This window comes from Tricharina praecox (genome assembly GCF_024521635.1).
Source record: "Tricharina praecox strain CBS 144465 chromosome Unknown BZA05scaffold_4, whole genome shotgun sequence".
Taxonomy (NCBI): domain Eukaryota; kingdom Fungi; phylum Ascomycota; class Pezizomycetes; order Pezizales; family Pyronemataceae; genus Tricharina; species Tricharina praecox.
In genome coordinates, this window is record NW_026250406.1 from 1242313 (window position 1) to 1265041 (window position 22729).

The window sequence follows — 22729 nt, forward strand, 5'->3', positions numbered from 1 at the left end:
TGAGAAGAAGGAAGATCTTCCTTCTTCTTTCCACACCACCAACCACACAATAACCCACCGCACGCAAGTCGCAAATAAAACCAAACCAAATCCGCTAACACCATTCACCCAACGACAAACATCATGAGCGACATTATCACCTTCCACTTTGTGAGCCTCGAGACCCTCGATGGCTTGATCTGACGGGGTAAATATGTCCCCGTCAATTCCGCGTTCGAGGAAGAAGCCGACGCAGCCGCCACCGCCGTGGCCGCCGCCGAGCACATGAAGGTCAACATAGACCTGAAGGGAGGCGGAGAGACACAGAGACGATGAGAACCAGATGGAGAAGGCTTGAAGCTGAGGGACCTGTTTTTGTTTTTGTTTTTGCTTTTGTTTTCAGTTTTATCGCCAATAACTGCATCCTCAATGACTTTGTATCCTTTTGAGCTCGTCCCGACGCACCCCAGTTATGTACCAAATAGTTAGCATAGTGTCGGCATCTGCCGCTACACATCTTTCCTTTTCACGTGGACGGAGATCACGCTGTTTGGGCCCAAGGAGTGTGCAGCGGCTCCTAGAACTAGATGGTCCGGAAACTGGGCGCGGCTAAGAGACGACGCGAGAAATTGGAAATAACGATTCATCTGCCATGATCGGAACATCCGGATCGTGGATGCGGGGGTGAGAGAGGGACACTAGAAGTAGAGTGATGGAAAGAACTGGCTACCTGTGATATGCAGGCGGGAGGTACGGCGGGAGGCACGGCGGGGATAACTAGGTAGAGCGGCGGGAACTGATTCGATTCGATTTCAATCTCTGTCAGGGGGGTGAGCCGAGCACGGTGCCTGAGCTTGCGTGGAGTCGGTATCCTAAACAAGATAATATCTCATTCGGAGGTCCACGGCTCCGGATCATCAGATCTGGGATATCACGGTCACCCGATCTTTCTTTCAGGTCAAGGATGTACTCCATTTCTCCTTTCCGTACTGCCCACCCCCACGATACATGGTACATCGTACGTAGCCCTACTAGTACCGCCTTCTCTTAAACAAGATCTCCTGGTCGGGGTTCGGATTAACTGCCTCCTCAAAGTGCACACTCTTCGGCCTCTGCGTCTGGCCATCCGGAAACTTGAAATCATATCGCATCAGCAGATGTGAAAGGATAATCTTGATCTGGTTTCCGGCAAAGAACCTGTATGTAACTTGTCAGGAAGGGTGATGAGATAGTGGGGGAGGGGAGGTGACATACCGTCCGGGACAAACATGGGTCCCGTGACCGAAAGCGAAGAAGGTTTCAGACGAGGTGACGAATTGGTGGCCGTTCTCTTGTCCTGGCTCCTGTCGCATCTTGAGGAACCGGAGGCCATCGAAGGTTTCGGGATCGCTGTAGATGCTCGGATCGCGGAGGACGGAGCGCGAGGCCACCTGCAGCCGGTCGCCGGCATATATCTTTAGGCCGTCGGAGAGCTCGATGTCTCGAGCTGCTGTGCGCTGCATGGCCGCTGTGGGAAAACGTTAGCCACAAACTTGAATGGGGGCGGTGGAAGCTTTGGATACCATCTTGAATGGGGTGCAACCGCTGGCTCTCCTTCATGAAACTGTCCATCTTCTTCAACTTCTGCACATCGCTCTTGACGTTGAATTCGCCGTTCCCGAGAACCTCGTACAGCTCTTCCCGTAACATATCTACGTACTCCGAGTACGTGCACAGATCGTATACCAGGTGGGTCATAGTTATGCTGGTGGTATGCACTGCCGCGAAGCCCAGAAACAGCTGAAACCTCGCCATGTTCGCATCCGGCTCGCCTTGATCTACCGCCCACTGCAGCGCATCATTTGGCTTGACGTACGCATCGCCCTGCGCCTTCTCCTGTTCACGCCGCGTCTTTAGGAGGTCCATGAGCATTGTGTTGGCATCGCTAACCGACTTGTCGAGAAGTTTGTAGGAAGGCAGCCACCACTTTGCGATCCGTGCGAAGAACTGTCCCATTTCTCGCAGCTCCAAGCCGGCCGTCATAACGGTCGTGGTGTAGTTTATGATGATGTCGAGCCAGCGCTGGTTGCGGCAGAGGGTTTCGCCGAGGAAGACTCGCGAACTGACGCGTGCAACTATCTGCTGCAAGGTCGGATGCAATTTGTATGCGATCCATTCTGGATCCCGTAAGCTGGGTGAAGACGTGATATTTCATGCGGCGAGTTTTGCTTACCATCAGTCAAGGGGAGCTCGATATCCATCGATATTACGGCTTCCTCGGAAAGAGCAGCCGTGACATGGCCGAGTGACTGGTTGATGTTCCTCTTGATGACCCTCATGATGTTTTCAGACCGGAAGGGGAGATCGATGCCCGTCTGCGCTCCTGCGAACCCATCACGGATATAATTCGCAAAGCTGAGATCCGGGTGGTTCTTGATTTCTGGAAGGTATCTTCGCGGCGCCACCATTGTTGGTCCGAGCATCGTCGGTACCCAGAAGACAGCGGCTTCACCGAGCTGGGTGAGTGTTAGTACCGTGATGAGATGGAGAGTCGGAGAGCTTTACTTTCTGGATTCCTTCCTGGATCATTGTCGAGCTGTGTGAGAGGTATCGCGCCTGGCCTTTCTTGTAGCCGTCCGGGCCCGAAGGTAAATTTACGTACACATACTCCCGCTGTTTTCCTCGAGAAGAGAACCGGTAGAACCAGTTGCAGAGCACGGCGAGTGTGCAGGCCGCAAAGATTGTGGCCGATTGCCGGTATTGTAGATTTGACGTGAAGCTTTCGAGAAGTGAAATCATCTTCGCGGCCGGTCTTCGAGACGACTGAACTAACAATGCAACAGCGATGACGGCGATGTCAACCTGTTATATACCACTTAATCGGTTCTGTCTAGCACCTGTCATCGTCCGCGCCGCTCTCCAGCATTCGTTTCCGACTTCCTGAGTTTCCCCACATGCACATCTTCCTCCGAGCATATTCCTTGTTTCCTCGATATTGCTCCTTCCGACACGTCAATACTCTACCTAAAGATCTTCCTAGCGAAATCCACAAAGCGGGCTTGCTGCTGACCATCGCAATCGCTGGTATTCACAATCTGCCGGGTCTGGCGCCGGTCTACGGTATAATGAGACAATACTGTAAGGACTACCAGGGTAGTAGCGATAAGCTGTATAGACACGTCGTTCTCGAGACACCTACGCGAGCTCTGATCTTGAAACCGGCCATCCTGTAAGTTGATCCCATGTTCCTAGTGCGGAATGGTTTGGTGTCTATCGCGAGGACGATTAGTGAACAAACTGAATCGTCGGATTGCGCAGATGCAAGAGGAATCAACAACAAGCTTGGGCATTCAACCGGGTGGCCGCTGCAAACCGATCCAGTTGGCTGTTCAGTTGCTGGGAGCGAGAGAGTGGAACAGAAGTTGGAGCTTCACTTTTCTGTCGGTACTTGAACTGGCTAAACTGTGGCGAGCTAGTATGCGGTCTCAGGTCTGTACTGTAGTTCGTAGATATGCGAGCGCCTTGGGCGTGCCTATGAAAATGCTTGATCCCCCATACCTCATTCCACTTGGTTCCTTGCAGTCCTCACCACCCCCCAGCCGCTGCAAGCCATACCTCCGGTAGCCGGGCTATTCCTTCGCCCACGCCAGGATCCCGGCTACCCGTGTCGGCGGCAATTCGCTTTCGTATTCAACGGCCGCCCCACCGCTTTATCTGGCCCAGCAGCCCCGCCATACTCTCTGCATCCTTCCTCTTCTCTTCACATATCCACTGTCGGAAGGCCTCAGCCAGATATCGATCTCGTCGGGGTGACCTTAGAGCTTCATTCCATCCCCGACATTTCCGGCGTTCCCGGCAGTTCACGCCCAGGGTTGCTGCTTGCAAGCGAGCTTTCTGAAGATCTAGGCTCGAGCCTTGCAGTAGTTTTGGCCATGTATGATATGTCTACATCGGCCCCTCCACGTACGGGGTTCATCAGTTTGTAGGAACCGCACGGTAGAGTATTCTCCCGATAAAGCTCGCACGGCCAAATACCTTCCGTCGGCTCTGCGAGGACGAGGGCCGCAGGCCAGCACTCCTTGGCTGGGGACTGGTGCTGACCAGGTATGCTAGTTGGGGCTGGATGGAACAGCGGCCCTATATAGAGGGTAGTAGAGTACTGACATCACTGGCCAGTGCGCAGCGCACATTAGCCATAACCACTAAGGTCGTCCGTTTCTGAGAGGAACGAGGCAAGAGGCGAAGAACTTCCCCGCCGGGTCGAGCCGTCGCAGTCATGGAGTCTGTACTCTATAAGGATGCTGTATCAGTATGTCAGCGATGTAGGGTGCAGATAGGTAGCGTATGTACGCAGAGTATGTAGCTGGGATGTCAGCTTCTAACACGATTCGATCCTAGTACAGTCGGCCCTCGGGCATTCTGCTAGCGGGAGTGTACTCTATGCGATCAACATTGCGGCCGCGGGCCTCGGGCCGCGTCGGGTTGCTGTGGGCACTGGGTACTGGGGGTTAGTTTCCTGCGTGCATGCTGCGTCGCAACGCGTTTTATCTGGGATTCCCGGACACCACGTCGATCCCTACGTACTTGTGTAGGCACATCCGCAGCGGTTAACTACCTGGTAGGATTTACCTAGTCAAGGGTCGGCATCCACCCAAGTGAGTGCCGAGTTCGCAAAGAAAGCGAGAAGTCTCCGAGAGCGGACTTGCGTGGGTCGGGGATTGAAGAATCCCACATAACTACTGCTACCTAGTAACGTGACAGGTTAATTCACGTCTGACTTGCCTCGTCAAGGCAGGAAGCCGGCCACTGAACCGCTGGTACTTTATAACCCGCCAACAAGAAGATCCAAAACTTCAACTCTACGTGATCGTGACTTTGGTAAATACAAGCGATCACTCGCAGAAAGTAGAAATGTAAAATAGTGAAGATGTTGATTGAGTACTTGCGACGTACCTGCAGTGGATAAAGAAGCGGAAGGATGATCACTACTGGTGGTACAGCAGGCATACCAAGCAATCACGCGAGCACGTGTTCAAAAACTGCTCACGGTGGAGAAGCCAGCAGAAAGCCTTGTGGGCAAAGGTTGGGAAGGAGACGGAAAAAAAGGAAATAGAGGTGGTCGATAGCGGATTTGTTAGCCGATGGGTGGTGCAGGGAGGCAATCCTAGGGTTTTTGGGAACGACGGATGTGGAGAGGGACGAGTGATACGCCATGCACCTGGCAGTGCGGCACAGTTTACGACAGTGCGTTGATGCCGTCTTTAGACAAATTGCGCAATACCGCAATGCCGCACTTTATGTACCTCAGGTATCTGTATGTCTGCATACGCTCGCCTCCACTACAACTAGAGTATTGAAAACCGAGGTTGTGGTGAAGGGATGCACTATTAATATACGTCCATTGCTCATGGGTGAATTCCAGGTCCAGGTCCAGTGTTTGTCGCATTTGTTGGTCCGTGCCGGGACCGCGGGTACGTGATCCCGTCTTTTGCTCTTCTGTGCGGCCTGCATTACGTCCGCACTCCCTCCCCACACAGTTGAGCCCTAGTCGATTCCTGCTGGTTCATTAGGACTATCCACCGCGTGTGTTGTCCAGCCGGCGTCGAGTTAGTGTCGTCCAGTTGGTGTCGTCCAGTTGGTGTCGTCCAGTTGGTCCCCAGGTTCCCACTGCAAATATCCCCATGTTTACATCATCCCGCATCTTCACAGTCAAGGTATTGAAAACCAAGATGTGGCATATGGACGATTTTTGGTGTACGTTCTCACCCGAGGCCGGTGGTGGTGGTGATGGTCGTGGTGTTGGTGGTGTTGGTTGTGGTGGTGGTGGTGTTGTTGGTGAGGAAGAAGAAGGAGGAAGAGAAGGAAGGAAGAGAAAGAAGGAAGGTAGGGAGAATGTGTGGGGAAGAAGAAGCAGCCCTAGGGCTAGTTTTCCTTCGGAGGATCGAGTGATACCGTCACTAGATAGCAGAACGACTCCACGCCATCCGGCAGCAGCGGCGTCACATCGTGCTAGCCAGTAACGGGGTCTCTACCTGGCAGGAAAGCAGTGCGATGGTTCGCCACAGTCTAGATAGGCTGCATGCTAAATAAACTGAAAATCTCTCTCTCTCTCTCTCTCTCTCTTTCCCCCCCTCTCTCTCTCTGATTGAGTAATTTTGACTATAGACATACAATCTATTCGTCTTGATTTTTACTTTCGTCTTATCGGGAGTGGATATTCGACAGATCTCCAGTAGTTGGACCGTTCCCCCGTCTTCGGTTGCCATCATTCCCCGGCTCCCAGCAGGACGGAGCGGAGATCTAGATCCTACGATGGGGCGATCCTTAGATATAAACGGATGTCTCCTTCCCAAGTTCCAACGGCATCGTGTCCTCAGATAGCACATATGATACTACCATCTCATATTCTGCTTCCGCTCCACTGACATGGTCGACTCCCCGCAACGATTCTACTCTACGCAAGTGATGAGAAGAACTCCCCATGGGGTACAACGGTTACGGCCGCATTCACCCACCTGTGAGTTACTATTTAGACACCGAAATCTGGGGAACTAAAGCTTATCTCCTCGTTCACGTCTACAGGATATGGATACCGGGTTCGGTTGTTACGCCTGTGTTTCACCGACGTCTTGCAGTGTGGGGCCCTAAGACGATCGGAAAATATGATATATCTTCCCGTGGGTCGAGCCGTCGAGGGTGTGGGAGGTGTAAAAGAGCAGGAATGTGCATGGGAAAATGAGGAGACATATGTACAAGAGAGGCGCGGATGCCGGGGGAGGAGACCGGGTTGGCGGGTAGATCTGTATGTACATAGTAGGTAGCCGGTGGGAACACCAGATGAAGCCTGAGGGGTCATGTATGGAATAACCTGTTGTTTACATGGAGCGGATATGTTGGAGCCAAAGGTTCGGGAAGTGCCCTGCGGCCCGGTGATCGACCACGGGACGGGAGATACCGTAGGGATGGTTCCGGCCAGCGTCAGGTAAACTTGATCACATGCATGGCGGACACTTCTGTGAAGCGCTGGCTGCACGTCCATATGTAGCCGCGGCCGCCACGCCCGCCGCGCCGGTAAACGCACAGGGACTCCCACTAGCATAGATACCGCGTCGCTGGATACCTGTCGGCGGGGAAACCGAATGTGGTTAGTAGTGGGTATCAACGTTAGTGGGCATCAACCTTGGCGGGCATGGCGGGGGCGTCTTCTTCTTCTTCTTCTTCTTTCTCAATCATCATCTTTCGAATGGACGGTCAACCCCCATTTCCTCTCTATCTTCTGTGTGCGCTTCATTTCTCGTCAGGCCTGGAGAGGCATTGACAACGATCTCCCGCAAAAAGAGTTTCCTATTACAGCTTTTGCAAGGTCAAAGAGCTGTCCGCTTGCTTGTCCGCCAGTGCTGGGGATCGATCACTACGACAAGCAACAACCTGTCGTGTTTGATGAACTCCGATGACAGACGAACGGTACTGTGCCGCTTCACTGGTCCCCTCGACGGCCAGCTGTGAGTGTTCCCCTTGCGTACAGGCCCGTTCAACAAATATGTTTCTAACCGAGCGACGCTCCATGAATGGCCATAATCATCCGGCCAGCCTCGTTTACACCCCCGTTCAGCAGATTAGTCATACGGCTGATCAGAGCAGGCGGAACTCCCACGGTCCCGCCGATGGTAGCACACTTCCACACCCACCAATCATGCGTACGTAATTCAGCAGGACGGAACGGAAACGATTCGCCGCCGGAAAGCAAATATGATCCGATGCCGGTGAGCAGACTCGCAACGACGACTGGATATAAAGAAGTCGCCTCTTTCATCCCCCAAGACTCTCTTAGACACTCTCGGGAGTAAGCGACATGTCTTATCGCCAGTACTCGACTTCGCCCCGGCTTAGCTAACTGAATCCAAGGCACGTGAGCAGTCACTCGTACATGTGTACATTCCCGGGACGATGCAACTCGGTCTTCGGTCTGCGCTTCGAACGCATGGTACTACTCTACCCGATCCTGCAATAGTGGATCCCGGGAAGTCTGGGCGACAGGTCCGCAAGCATCAGCTTCCAGCACCTCCTCTCCAACTCCGCAATCCTTCGAGCACATCCCGACCGCTGGAAAGTACCGTATACCATCCTTCCTCCTCCATAGAGCCTGCAGTGATCCACCGAGCCTACCGAGCATCCGCCGAGCCTACGATCATCGTCCCCATCGCACTTTTCCAGTTTCGGGCCCCCACGACTTGTCCACTGTCCGTCATTGCCGCCACACTACATCGCTCGCACAATCCTCAGCAGTTTTTCAAACCCCGCAAAAAGCCCTATATTCAAACTCGACGCAAACAATAAAAATACACGTATCGCACCCAATGAATCCTGGCCAAAAACGCCAATTTCCGCAGCACTACCTTCGATCCTGCTCAACCACGATGAGCGAGTTCGCCACACTCTCCTTTCGGCCCTTCCTCTCTCGGTACATGATCTTCGCCGACGTATCCGGCACCCGCGAGTGCGCAAAGTACTTGTTCTGCGGCCGCTGCCCGTCCACCTCCGTCTTGAACTCGTAGTTGAGGATGATGTACGCCATCAGCAGCTTCAGCTCGTTCGCGGCAAAGAAGCGACCGGGGCTGTTTGTGGTGGTTAGCGCGTGTGGGGGACGTGTGGGTAGGAGGAGGGGGGAGGGGGTGGAGGGGAAGCTACCAAGCGTGTTTCCCATTCCCGAACGCGAGGTACTCGCTGGACACAGAGACCATCTGGTGTTTCGCCTCCTCGCCGGGCTGCTCGCGTATGCGCGAGAACCGGAAGCCATCGTACTCGCCGGCGTTCTCGTAGACGTCCTCGTCCTGGTGGACGCCCGTGGCGGGCGCCGACACCCACGTCCCCTTCGGCACAAACGTCCCATCAGAGAACGTGTGCGGCACCATCGCCTTCCGGATCACGGTCATCAGCGCGAGCCCGTTCAGCCGCTGGCTCTCCCGGAGACAGGAGTCGAGCTTCTTCATCTTCGTCAAAGCTTGCTTCGTCAGCCCGCCGAATTCGGCGATCACGGATTCGATCTCTTCCCGGAGAGGTTCTTGGTGGTGCGGGGCGGCGCCGAGGTCGTGCATCAGGTGGAGGAGGGACTGGGGGATGTTAGTTGGGAGTAGACGGGGAAGGGAGAGCGGGTGAGAGGTACGAAGGAGGTGGTGTGGATGGCGACAAAGTTGAGCACGAGGATGCGGAGACACATTTCCTCAACAGTCGAGTTGGGCGGAGCGACTTCGGAGATCCATTGGATTGCGTCATTCTTGATCGGGGGTCAGTTAATCACCGCATACATTGCACACCGCACCCTAAGAACGGAGTCACAAACCGGTTTATCAGTCCACTCATCACCGAGCTCGCGTAGCTTCCTGCGCCTCTCCTCGAAGACGGGGCCGACGACCGCAACGACCTTGTTCACAGCCTTGTCGCGGTTGATGACGAAGTGCGCGACGATCGGCTTCAGGATGGCGGGGAACATGTCGATCATGGCGCCCGCGCGGGACGCACTGGTCGCGAACTCGACGCAGTGGTCGAGGTAGTCTTTGTTGCGGCAGATGGGGAGGCCGACGAACAGGCGATTGGTCGTTCGCGAGATGACGTTCAGCATCACCTTGAAGTTATCCACACTCGTCCATTCTAGCCGTGTCAGCGGGCGGTTCGCCACCAGCCAGCAGTTTAGGGGAAGGCGTACCAGGCCCAATGTTGGTATTCTCCTCGAACGACAGCACCAGTTCGCTAACAATCTCTGGAAGGATGCTGCTCAGTCGGTTCGTGAGGTTCTTCTGGATCAGCGCCGTGTGGTAGTCCAGCTTGACCATCTCTGCCGAGAAGGTATATGCCATCGAGATGCGCTCGACTCCCGTCGCCGCGAATGACATGATGCGGTCGTCGGTCGTCGCCAGCTCCTTGATCATCTTCGGATCCGACAGAACGATCACGTATCGTGCCGGCGTCGCGATCTTGAAGGATTTCCCGTGCTTGCCATACTGTTGGAGACGGCCAGGACGATTTAGTACTCGATCGAGAGAGGGAAAGAGCGATGGTGTGTAGAAGCCGGTCATGTACATACCTTGCGGTATCCTTCCTGGAGGAAGTACTCGGACTGTGTCACGGATGCGAGTGCGGCTTTCCACGGACCAAAGAGACCCTTGGGGATACCGACAGAGGGGAGGTTGATCTACGAATCATCACATCAGCATGCAATTTCCCTCCCTCTTTTTTTCTTTCTCTCTTTCCATGAAGAGGAGCAGGAAGAAGAAGAAGAAGAAGAAGAAGCGATCGGTACGGTACATACCTTGGTCACGTGGTAACGATACACCGAATACGTCAAGAATCCCAGGAGCGCCACCGCCACCACCTGCCAGTTTTCGAGGCTTGCAGCGGTCTGCTGCAAGGCGACAACGGCTTCTGCGAGCAGCGTCATCCTACCTAGTGTAAGTTGTTTTTTTCTTTCGAGAGCAGTCCCTTCTTTGTTCGTTCAATGAGGTGTCTGTAAGAATCTCGAGTTGTGCTGGAAAGAAAGGTTAAGTTTGTTGACCGGCTCGTTGAATTCGTCCAAGATCGGGTTGTTATATATTGGAGTATTGACCGTAGGGTTTTAGTTTATTCTATGTCGATACGTCGGTACGGCAGCGGTGGTAGCGGTGGTAGCGGAAGCCGAACCATCCGCCGTCGGGGCGGAGTTGCTCAGTGTTCCCGGAGCCAAGATCATCACTCAATTCCTGCAGTTTGGGTGCTGCTACGGCTCTTGTTCATAGGACGGGTAGGGGATGGTTAGGGGGGTGGGCTACTGCTAACTAGTATACTCGGGTATGACCAGCGATACATATCGGAGGTATGTACTCTACAGGGGGGACCCGAATCAGCGGGGGAGCAAGTAGTTGCCGTATTCTGCCGGGTCGAAATCGCCAAGGTATGTGCATAGGTGCGTGTGGTTGGTGGTGACGGTCATTCGTCGCCTGGAATAGCGACAAAGGCTTCTTCGCCATCATCAACGGTATGACGCCCGTTAGCACAGCCGTGATGCTGTCTCTCGGGTTCTCGGGTTCTCGGATTCTCGGGTTCTCGAACTGTCGGACAGTTGGATTCCCGTCGGCCATCTTACTCTCCGTCTTCTTGAGCGTTTTACCTACTGCCTGGGCTCCTCTGTATGTACGAATGATAGTGTACGAGTACGAGTACGATTCAAATTCCCAGCGTCTTGATTTTAAATTTACGGGATGGAAGCTGCTGTTCAAAGCACTGGGCACCGTCATCTCTCTATGGTCAGGGTCCGGTTCATCTTCCACAGCCACACCCGGGGCCTCTAAAGATTTCTCCATGGCCGCCGGTAGGCACGGCAGATGTGTCTGTTACTGGACAAGCGAGACGCTAGAAATTAGAATGCAGATCCGGCACGGAAGAAAATCGCCGCATCGACGCTTGCGGGATGCAGCCGGTTGGCGCGGCCAGGGGGGGCGCCATAACAGTGCTCAGGGTACCGGTCATTCAGTAGAAGCCAAAACCAGTGGGAATCGCACAAATATTCCCGCTCTCGCTCTTCAGAGCGGAGTGCCGTGATGGTACATATCATAAGTACCCATCTCTCTCTCTGTGAATTCCATGGGTACAGTCCGCAGAGCGCAAGGACCAGCATCCATCTCGGTCGTCCGGTTAGGGTGATGACGCGTGCAGGGATGACGGATCGCCCGACGCCAGGATCGAAACGGGTCTGCAAGCCGTTCCACCCATACCCATCATAAGACCCAAGAGTACAAGTGCCATGTAGAGTGGCTTGGCCACGCATTAGCCACCTGCCACTGTGGGCTGTGTTCCGGCCGCTTGGAAGTTGGGGCCCCGCTCTCGAGCCCGCTACATACTCTACACAGCTGTCGGGTTCCGACTGTTCCTACTTGGCAGTGGGGGGGAGGCGGCGGCGGCCACGGCGGGCGGGAGGGAGGGCGGGGTTCCGCTGAGGACACGGCTTCCGCGCCGTCGCTATGACTCGGCATTCGTGGGAGCAGCCACTGCTGACGTCCGGCGCCCCGTTAACATATCTACAGTACTTGATAATCGGCAACGAAGACGCGCGCACGCATTCCCAGAACCCGCCACGTCAGCAGACTTCGAGCAGTGCGAACTTCGAAATGCGAACTGCGAACCGCACCGCGCGTCACACAGGGAATTCACTTCAAGAGTTCACGCAAGCGTGATGACGTAACTGATGTGGTACGGAGTTCATCTCGGTGAGTGAGTTTCTTCATTCCATTCCATGCAGAACATCGCGTCGCGTCGTTTAGGTCGACCGAAGCCGAAAGTTTAGCCTGCGCATGCGCGGAAGAGAAGCTGGCGAATTTTGAGTGCGGCGTGGAGGTGCGGTGATATCTAACTATTAACTTACCTAGGACCTGGGTACTCTACTTTATCGATAGAGTAGAGTGATAGATCATACATAGCCGTAATGGCTCATCTGATCCCCCGCATCCACGTATACGATATCCACGGTACTTTACCCTGGCATCATCACTCCTTCCCTAAGCCCTCCCTCCCCCGTACGTACATACTATATACGCAGACGTGAAACGTCGATAGACAATTGATACGGTACCCCCGCGTCTCTATCCGCACCGAATCAACAATCAGACGAAGAAAACAAACCCCGCGTCGCTACCCCGGATCCACCGCCGTCCATCCGGCTATATGTACTCACGTTGTCTCTCCTACATACAAAGGTAGGTACGCGGTGCTGTCTGTCGGTCGTCCACGCCTACCCGTCGGCTCACCCATGCTGACGTGGAAGGGTGGTAATGCAGCAGTGGGTCCATAGGGCTCAACTTTCAAGTGCCACCGGTCAAATGTTGTGAGCATGAACATGAGCGTGAGAAATTCCGTTGCTTGCGGGACCTGCTCGATGGGATTTCCGCGTAGGACAAAGACTCCGAGCGAGCGAGCGACTACCGAGGATGCTACGCAGCCCGTGGGGGAATCTGATCCTTAGTTTATCGGTCACACGAATGGATGGGATGGAAACATGTATGGATGGATAAGTAATATTACAATTCAAATAGATATCCCGTTGAACCAGCGACTCGGTAGCCTCCCCTTCTCTCAAAATAATAACAATAGTAATAATAATCACCATCCCCCCTCCCCCAAATTCCAGCCAACACCGCCCCAAGTACCTATTCATCCTTATAAATCTCCAACACCGCGCGCATAACCTTATCCTTCCAGTGGGCTTTAACTTTCCAGGGATCCTCGCCTTCCCATAGGTAGCATCATTATGCTCGACCATGGCGCCCCAATCCGCGCCCTCAATCAGCGTCGTCAGAATGTACTGGCACTCGCCTTATTTATGACGGAGGTTTGTGAGCGAGACGGGGCGCGAAAGTGCCTGGGAAAGAGGGGAGGGGAGGAAGGAAGAAAGGACCCTGGAATTCTTCGCGCTTGGAGGCTCGTATTCGCCGCCGTCGCCGCCGCCGTCGTCGGCACCAGCGGCTTTCTTCTTGGGGCGGCTGCGCTTGCGTGGGCTGGGTGTGGGCGTGGCTGTGGCTGTGGCTGTGGCTGTGGCGGAAGGGGGGCGGGACTGCGGCTGTGATGGTGGCTGTTTGCTGGTTAGCACTGGGTACGTAGTACGCACGAGTAGTCCTCGAGGAGTTGGGGGCGAAGGGGGCGAGAGGTAACTTCATCCATCTCCATCCCCCACTACGGTACCGCCCCGTTCTTTGGAACAGACGGATATCTCACGCATGGGAAAGGAAAGAGACCGGTTAGTTACCGTGAAGAGCTGCGCATCTAATTCTTCTTCTTCGCACTTGCCGGCGCGGGGGCTCTCGGATGGGGAGGGAGTGTCGAAGCTCTCCATCGGATGAGGTCTGGCTGGCTGGATGATTGTTTCTGTTGCCTTACCAGCGATGCTTCGGGGCTCAGAAGAGGATGGATGTTGCAAGTGGAGGAGAGACTCAAGGTGAGCACTGCCGGCGGGCGGAGGCGGAGAGTACCGATTTATAGTAACCGTCTTTCTTTCTTCGGGGAGGGCAGAACGGAAAGAGGATTCCAGCTGAAGATGGCTTGGTCATTGATATGGGGTAGAAACGTTATGGAGGCAATCAAGAAAAGAGGACGGTAACATTCAAGCTCGATATCAATATGCCCGTACGGTGTAACTGTAACAGAATCTTTCGGACCCTCGAGTCCTCGGCGGAGCTTTGTAGTGGCCGTGGCAGCAAGTGGAACATTGCAGTCCCGCCGACTCAGCTCCAGCCTTGCCATGACTACGGTACTCTAGCTAGATAGGTACACTGCTCAAGATGCACTGTTTCCTACGAGCAAACATTCCCTCGCAAGTAATCAGCACGATTATTCCAGCCTTGGGATCTTGGATACCTATGACGGCCCGGGGGTCGGGGTAGGTTTTACACGTTTGAGACGACACATGCTGATTAATGTTCCCAAATCTGTCACCGGCAGCGGCGGCAGGAACCCGCCTCGAGTGACGGGTCGCATTTCAGATCCCGAGAAGTTTGACCGCGCAGGTTGGTTACCCCTCGAATCCTCGAATCCTCGAAATCTAGTCTAGCGGAGGCCCGAGGGCGAATGACGGCCGGTGAGTCGGTGACGATTCTCCATGGCTGTATGTAGGTAGGTAGATACTAGAAAACGCTTTTCTGACCTGGGAAGCAATCACAGCGATTCTTCCTGTACTTACTCAAAGGTACTTGTGTGCACAATAAATGGGAAGTGGTATTCAAGTACTGGATACATCAGGTACATAAAAGCAGCAATCAATGACGCTCAGAAAACAAACCCACTCGCGAAGCCTCGGAGGTGCCGAAATTCTGCACACACTGGCAGACATACATAGGTACATGGTACATCCGGTCGGTGTATGTCGATGTCGAACCAGACAGGAAGACTGGTAATTGACCAACCAAAACGTACTTGGAACAATGCACCGAGGGCGGACGTGATGGATCATGGTGCTTACTGGATGATACAGCTTGAGCCGACTGCTGGTTACACCTAGGCGAATGAGAGAAGAGATCTCAGCCCCCGGAGGGAATGGGCTAGGCAATGCAATGCGGCTGTACTCTACTCTAGTGAGGGGTCGCCGTGCCTGTAGGGAAACGAGGCTGTCGCGTCGAAGCTCGACCAATCGGCGAAGCGCGACGATAGGGAATTCGATACTAGTCAGAGAGCTATGCTGGGATTTGAGAAGGCGCGAGTACTATGGAGCGAGGCATTGAGCGGAGTAATACCCGATGTTGCAGGAAGGAGGAAGGAAGATGCAGCAGCATCGATTCCGCACGGGAAGAGGGAAGGAAATGCTGATCCCGCGGCCAACGCAATCAATCATAGCATGAGTCGCTGCTGAGTTGTACCTGCGCAGTTCATGAAGTCCGAGTTACACTCCATCTCCACTCTTGGCGCGCATCGGAACGGTGATAGTTCATAATCTTCGAACAAACTTTACACTTGATATGCAATCGTCTCGTGCAATACTCTGTATATCTCCGTACACCCTTGAAAAGAAATAGTAATGAAAAGGAATTAAACGAAATGACGCCGGATTTCGGCAAACCGCCCACCCACCCCACCCCACCCGCCCCCTCCCCCCCCCCCCACACACACATCGCACACGGGTCTTGGTCATGCCATAGCCACGTAAAGAGAGACGATTCTAGTACTTCCACGTTCCCGATTAGCTTGAACGCTTCGCGCACAGTCACCTCTAATCGTTCCACAACCGCCAGGTAAAGTCTCGTCTGAAAGAGGAATCTTCAAGTGTCCCGCAGCGGTGGCAGCGGTTCATTGTGAGGGGGCGATACAGTGTATGTAGCTGGGACGTAGGGAAATAAACGCTCGCCGACAGGGAATTCATCCGAGTCCAGCTGTCCGACAACAAAGGTCATACTATCAAATGTGGAAACTTACTCCAGTTAGTCGATATGACAGTCAACAGTAAACAGCGCCTGGCAGGATGTATCACACCTTTCTTGCTCTGCCGGGACGGCCACTCAGGTCCAAGGGTCTCATCTTCCTGGCGGACGCCACGGTTGCATTCTCGGCACAATCTCTCGCAGCGAGTACATTTTCCATCGGTTACCGGATAGATACATTTAACCTGTAACAATGTACATCGAGTATGTGGTCAGTATAACACTTACGGTAAACGAAGAAACTTTTGGCGGTGTCACCTTTACTTCTCTGCATCTCTTACATGGGGATCGCCGTGACCGCGTAGCCGTCTCCTGGTCAGCGCCCCCGATCCGTCGGCTTCGTTTACTAGAGCTAGTAGGCCGTGGATTGGCATTCCAATATCTCCGTTTACTGACAGAAAATCTCCCCTCCAGACGTTGCATCCACTCGGCTGAGAGTCCCCAGTCGCCCTCCCACTGATCCATGGTCTTTCCAGCTCTGAACTCTGCAATAAGGTGGCTGCATCTATCGTTCCAATTGCCGAATATTTCATCGCAGAATCCACACCTTGACTCGGTGGGAAACTCGCGGTGATGCTGTTTAAATAAGGTCCTAGGAGCATCACGGTCTATCGCGGCACTCAAAACGTTATGAATTATCCTCATGTGTTGCTTCAGGTGTTCCTTCCGGCAGAAGGTGCGACTGGCGACTGGTTTCTTTGAGCATCCGCTTCCACAGGCAGCACTGCACGAGGAAGGTTCGGAGTTGCAAAAGACGCATAGTCCTGTGGCCGGACACACAGCACCCTCCGGAGAACAGATCCACTCGGTCCGGATCAGATGTATCGTTTCCTCGTGTCGCTTCCAGTTGCCGGGGTTGCTGAAAGTCGACATGCAGAATGTGCACGGAAAGTCGTTTTTTTGAACTTTCTTCTCCGGTGGGTATCGATAGCTTGTCTTCCGACGTTCGGAGAGCGACACGCACGAGCCGATGGAGGCAACACTGCTTCCGGAAGCATGACTGGTACGGTGGGGCGGGCAGTGCCTTTTGTGCGGATTGTCGCGCAGCTCAGCGCTAATTGCCATCTGTTCTCGTTCGGTGGATCGTCGTTTCGCTTCGGTGGCGATGGCCTCAATGTTGCATCCGTCTTCCTCGGACGAACTCGAAAGGTACCGTTTGAGCATTGGCGCTGAATCCAGCTTCTCCGCCTGAACAAGATCTTCATCGGTTGGTAGCCACTCAACCTCGGGCGTTGGCGGCCACTCAACCTCGGGCGTGGCGACCGATGACAGTGGGGTCGTGAATTCTGTCGGTTGGCCCTACAGGTCGTTAGAAAGATCTCGATGCTTCGTCGCAACATCGCTGCGGCGCTTACCGAACCGTCCATGGCTAGTTGGGGTGCGCCGCAAGTCGGAAAAGAATGTCCGCTTGTCCCCTGATGGTAGTGGGATAACTATCGCATCGCTGTCTGTTAGGGAAAATTTGGGACATTCAGGAGCAGGAATCTCGTACATGTACACGATCGCACAGCGGAAGCGGCAGATGAAACCCCAAACATCCGCTCGTAGAAGCCTCGGCCACAGCCAGGTGGTCAGCCCGGAGTGCTTCATAACGCTGTTCGTCAGTCCAGGGATATTCCGCCGCATCTTGCGGCATAGTGAAGGACGAAGCGAGCTCGAAATCTAAAAAATCTGTCAATGCATCATCTGTTTCGAAGCCCATAGACCGAAAGGTATCCCCGCTGCTAGACGCATTGGTGTACAAGTTCTCGGCCGGAGGTGTATTCGAATCGAATTCCATATTTCTTCTGTTGCGGATACCGAGAAAGTAGGATACCGAGAAAGTGGTTGAGGGAAGAACACTCGGGCGGAACCTGGTCAGAAATGCGGATTATATATTATTGACGAGTATCGAATTCCCTATCGTAGCGCTTCGCCGATTGGTCGAGCTTCGACACGACAGCCTCCTTTCCCTACCGGCGCGGCGACCACTCACGAGAGCAGAGTACAGCCGAATTGCATGGCTTACATAGTCCATGCCATCTGGGGCTGAGACCTGTTCTCTCATTCGCCTATAAATCGGCTCAAGCTGTATCAACCACCTGTTCGTTAAACGGGTTTCGCCATAAACTGAAAAGGCGGTAGATATGCGAAATAAATTGCCGTGTTCTCTCTCATCGTTTAACGAGCCTCTGTCGGAAGTCTGGACGGGTGATGAAGCGGCACGGACTGAGAGCGTATGTAAGCACGAAAGATTTGCAGCAGGGTCTCCCGGAGAAGCACTGGGGACGTGGACCACCCTCTTGGCAAGTTTGGTAAAGACGAGACGAAAGACCGATTGTATTACAGAAGAGAGAACACGACAATGTAAGCACACGTGACACCTGTGTTATTCAGGTGTCCTCCGAGAACATCGCAAGTTGAATAACGAGACCGAGCAACGATGAAAAACGGCGAGAACAAAAGCGAAAATGAGAACGATAACGACAATTGAGCGGGGGCGGGGATAAGGTCTATGGTGATGAGGAAACAGACAGACCGGCCGACAAAATATACACCAGGTCGGCTAAAGTTCGCCGCTCGTGCATCAATCCTGCCCGCTCGTAAATGAAATCAAAACAACACCCTTCGCTCATAGTAACCCAACCCATCGCAGTTGGTCCCACCAGGTCCCAGCACGTTCACAATTTCTAGCCGTCCCTCTCACCTAGGTCTGCAGCTCCTGGTTGAAACGGCCACGCCAAGGCGTCGTTATCGTTGGGTCCCACACCGGTGGACCATTGGAAGGAGAAGAAAGAGAAGATGAAGCTTAAGGCTATTGAAGAATAAGGTGATGATCGTGATGTCCGAGCTCCCTCCTCTGAGCTCTCGGTTAGGCACCTCGCCAAGGGCGTACAGGTTCCAGGCCTCCATCCCCATGTGACGTCGCTCGGCAAAGCGAACGGAGAAATGAAGAATAATGGAGAACTTCAGGTTCTATTCAACTTCGAAGTGCCATATCATGTCCCTTCTTGGATAAGGTGCAACTTTTAACGATCGTGGATGAAAGAAATTGAAAGCCGCTTTAAACTCGGATAGTAGTTACTCCCAGAGAGGCTCACTGTAAAAAACTTGTCTACGCTCAGTGAAAAAGAAAATTCATGCGGGGGGCCTCTCGCTTGGATGGCCTCATGAAGGGACTATATATGCGTTATAACTACGGGAAATGCGAAAACAGAAGAAGACACAAACATCAAATCGACATCCACGTTTCATTACGGCCTCTGATGCCCACGCTCCGCATTCGGTTGGATATATTCCACCGCCAGATTCCACGGCGTCCTTCTTTTGTCCGGCAAGACAGCCCCCTCCAACTGCTTCATCCAGTCATCCGTCAGCCCCCAATCCCCCTTCCACATATGCATCTTCTTCCCGTTCCTGAAAGCGAGTGCGATATGCGCCTTCCGCTCTGCCCAATCATCGAACCAGATCCCACAGAACCCACACCTCGACTGCGCCGGCGGTGGAGTCGGCTCATGCCACGAATCGTACTTCTCATGCCACACGGAGATCCCATGAACGCGCTCCAGGTGCTGTTTCAAATGTCCCTTCCGTCCAAAAGTCCGGTGGCTAGCCGGCTTGTGCGCGCAGTCCCACACACACCGACACTGGGAGTCCTTCTTGCGGCAGTAGACACAGCATTTCTGTTCCGTGAGCGGGCCGCGCGGCGCGCAGATCCACTTCGGGAGCCCGAGATGGATATCCTCTTCGTGGCGCGCCCAGTTCCCCTGCTTCGTGAACGGCGGCGCGCGACAGAACGTGCAGAAGAACGTCAATGGACCCTTCGGCCTGTCGGCGGCGGTGCGCGCGAGATCGCACTCCGTGTCGGAGTGCGGGTCCAGTTCCGGCGACGTCTGCGACTCGCTTGACCGCCCACGCGATGTCCCGTGGCGGTGACGGGCCGTCTTGCGTCGGCGCCGCGCGAGCGAAAGTCGTGATCCTGCTGATCGCCCCGAGCGCGAGGTTATGTAGCCGCTCTGCGTGGATATCATCGACGGCGCGCTGCCGGTGTATGCACCCCCGCGCTGGCGCGACGACGCCCGAGACCGCTCCGACGCCGAGTAGTTTGACTTCGAGGCGGCGCTCACAATGTCTTGCATGCTCGCGTGCCCCGCCTCGGAAGGTTCCGAGAGATACCTTTCCAGTGCGGTAGCACGATCGCGATCGGTCAGGGGAGCACCCGTCGGTGCTATGTAGGTCCGCGGCTGAGGCGGGGGTTGATCCGGCGATAGCCACGGAGCGCCCAGTCCCATCAACCAGACGTCATCTTGCGATGTGGGATGTGGGGGAGTGAAGACGGGGTCGAGCCCGACGCAGTTCATGGTGACACTGGAGGCGATGTGCGATTCCCAGAGAATCAGCATCTCTCGGACAGTTGAGGCTCCCAAGCGAATCTCGTCGTCGCAGAATCCGCAGACGGCCGCGAACGAGACGTTAAAGGTGTCTCCATCGAGGTACGATCTGGATTTGATTGCCTGGGGTGCGGGGACCTCTCGGCGCGTGATAGCGGAGAAGCTGGGAAACTCAGTGAGGAAGATCGCAAATATGTTATCCGGTGACAACTCGTTGACGTCCATATCGAACAGGTCTATGTAGTCTCTGGAATCCGGAAGGGCCACTCCGGCGCTTTGGTTCTGGCGCTCTATCTATCAGTGGGATCCGGGGTTAGTACTTCGATCGTGTTAGTTAAAGGGAGACGCGTACATACCATCTCCCAGCCCTGATACCCATTAGAGTCATTCGATATATAACCCTTTGTATGCGGCTGCGGTACGCGATGGCCAAACGCAGACATCCCCGGATCGACCCATAACCACGATTCGGCGTCATTTCTAGCATCGGTGGTAGCCATATCTGGGGCCCAGACATTCGGCTCCATGGGCAAAGCCAGTTGGCTGTGTTGCATCTGAGAACCGAGGCCGAGATTTCGTTTCAAGAACATGTGTGACGCAGCTGAGGGAGGAAGCTGGGAGTTGATCGGGCCGCTCGCGGAGCCGTGGAAGCTGTTTTGGCCGGCCACCGAGTTGGCTGGGGGTGCGAAGCCACCATTCTGGAACGGAGTTATGTGCGACCGACGAGGGCTGCGATTCCCGGGGCCGATCGCGACCGTGGGAGGGAAAATGGCGGGACTCCTGCTCTGCGGCTAAGATAACTCCGAGTCAGTGTCGTCGACGGCGCGTGCGAGCATTTCAGCACGGAAGCTCACATCACTCCGGCGAGTGTTTCGAGGGCGTAGATGTTCAGCGATCCGCAACGTCCCCGCACTGGCGCAAGTATATGGAGTCCAACCGTCCATCGTTCATTATCGAAAGCAACGCAGCCGGTACGACCAACGACATGCCTATAAAGCCCAGTTTCCCTACAGTCTCGAACGAGTTAGCCCCCGCGTTTCCCTACGAAGGTTTCGAGTGTTGGGGGCTCTCGATGTTGGTTGGAGGCCTACCTGCTTCACCACTGCGCTGTACCAATCATTGCAATGATGCTGATGCGACCCCGCAGTCATGACTCTGAGTTGATTGGCGACGCGTGGGCTCGTTTCTGCATGTCGGAAGATCTACTTCTACAACCAGTTACTCTGTGTTACCTCCAGAGAAAAGGATAAGTGCACTTGCGAGGCTGACGCTGCCGTCGAATGTCGACCTTCCGCATCGGTAAGTCGCTGCTCATCCGCCATCACTCGCGCTGTGGATTTCTAATCGACAGTGAGGGCTAGTGACACGAGGATACATGGCTAGGCATGTATAGAATATATAGTGGTGAGACGCAGGAGTACGATAGAGTACATGCGCGCCAGGTCTCAGTTCCGGTCTGATTGTGGCGCATTTAGCGTGGGGAAATGTCAATATACGATGATACGAGCACCTGACAATGCGCACGTTCTCGTGCGTAATCGTGAATAGTGAACCTCAAACTCCCAATTATGATCTCAAACCTGGAGGGTGATCTGAAAGTCGGTGAAAAGGTGATCAAATATGGGCTCGCAATTGTGGCTGGGGCGGACGAGGTACTCTATTTGTTGATCCGCAGTTGCCAGTATTGCTTTGATCAATCACAGAAGTTCTAGCCGAATGGTGAGTATGCTCGAATGTGATGTGAACTCGGCGTACATTGCCTTTTGTCATACCTAGATCTAGACTGCCTAATGTTGAATGGTCCATGTCAAACTTTAGTCGCCCGGAGATCTCGGCACCAGTTAAGGTTTGGCGGTGGAAGAGTCTCGGCGGCCACGATGGACCATCGACGAGTATATGGTTACGCGGCGGCGACGTCTGATGAGCGGCCAACTTTGTTCGGCAGCCAACCTTAGGTGGCCTCTCAGTCTTAAATAGAGGTCTTCGCCGTGGACGATAGGTTCTTCTTCCTGTATCGAATGGAAGGTCATCATCTGTCTACTTATATATTTTCAACAGTTCAGAATTAGGATAAACTTGGAAGGAGGGGGAGATGTTGATCGCAAGCCATGTACAATGTGTCACTCGTTGGACGCATGGAATGTCACTCACCAAATGCATCCCGAGCTTGGAAAATCTCAAGTCCCGTCTCAAGTAGACTCGTGCGGAGCTGAAGCTAGCCAGAAAACCGTTGCTCTGCCTCCTCTGGCAGTAGCACTACTATCTTGCCGAAGATTGTACGGCCAAAGACGCCCTTCCCTGATATCCGATGCCACTGACATGGAGGATAGTTTGAGAAGAAAGAGACGAACAAGTTGGCTGAATGACTTCTCATGAGATATATTACCGTGGTGTATCCCGAAAAGATAGCGTGCGAGCTACAATCACCCCACAATCATTTGAATTCGTAATATTCCAAGCAACCACGTGATA

The 22729-nt window shown here is 54.0% G+C and overlaps 4 protein-coding genes across 4 annotated transcripts; all 4 read right to left on the bottom strand.

Annotated features, from left to right (window-relative positions):
* Positions 1-1010: 1010 nt before the first annotated feature.
* Positions 1011-2757, bottom strand: BZA05DRAFT_416188 (cytochrome P450; the record flags this gene model as incomplete). The annotated part of the gene is made up of 5 exons (XM_051485367.1): positions 1011-1176; positions 1234-1486; positions 1542-2135; positions 2192-2474; positions 2524-2757. The coding sequence occupies 5 exons, from the start codon at positions 2755-2757 to the stop codon at positions 1011-1013; spliced, it is 1530 nt and encodes a 509-aa protein (XP_051342650.1).
* A 5565-nt stretch (positions 2758-8322) lies between these two features.
* On the bottom strand, positions 8323-10486 carry BZA05DRAFT_203431 (cytochrome P450). Its single transcript, XM_051479524.1, has 7 exons — positions 10265-10486; positions 10040-10147; positions 9662-9956; positions 9299-9606; positions 9122-9232; positions 8647-9068; positions 8323-8573 (listed from the first exon to the last, which is right to left on the bottom strand). The coding sequence occupies exons 1-7, from the start codon at positions 10391-10393 to the stop codon at positions 8351-8353; spliced, it is 1596 nt and encodes a 531-aa protein (XP_051342651.1). The 5' UTR covers positions 10394-10486; the 3' UTR covers positions 8323-8350.
* Positions 10487-15564: 5078 nt separating this feature from the next.
* On the bottom strand, positions 15565-17735 carry BZA05DRAFT_388870 (uncharacterized protein). Its single transcript, XM_051482710.1, has 5 exons — positions 17380-17735; positions 17243-17320; positions 16146-17186; positions 15940-16072; positions 15565-15877 (listed from the first exon to the last, which is right to left on the bottom strand). Exons 1-5 carry the CDS (start codon positions 17665-17667, stop codon positions 15729-15731), a joined length of 1689 nt encoding a protein of 562 aa, XP_051342652.1. The 5' UTR covers positions 17668-17735; the 3' UTR covers positions 15565-15728.
* Positions 17736-18874: 1139 nt separating this feature from the next.
* Positions 18875-21266, bottom strand: BZA05DRAFT_388872 (uncharacterized protein). Its single transcript, XM_051482711.1, has 3 exons — positions 20614-21266; positions 19098-20551; positions 18875-19045 (listed from the first exon to the last, which is right to left on the bottom strand). Exons 1-2 carry the CDS (start codon positions 20845-20847, stop codon positions 19121-19123), a joined length of 1665 nt encoding a protein of 554 aa, XP_051342653.1. The 5' UTR covers positions 20848-21266; the 3' UTR covers positions 18875-19045; positions 19098-19120.
* Between the last annotated feature and the right edge of the window lie 1463 nt (positions 21267-22729).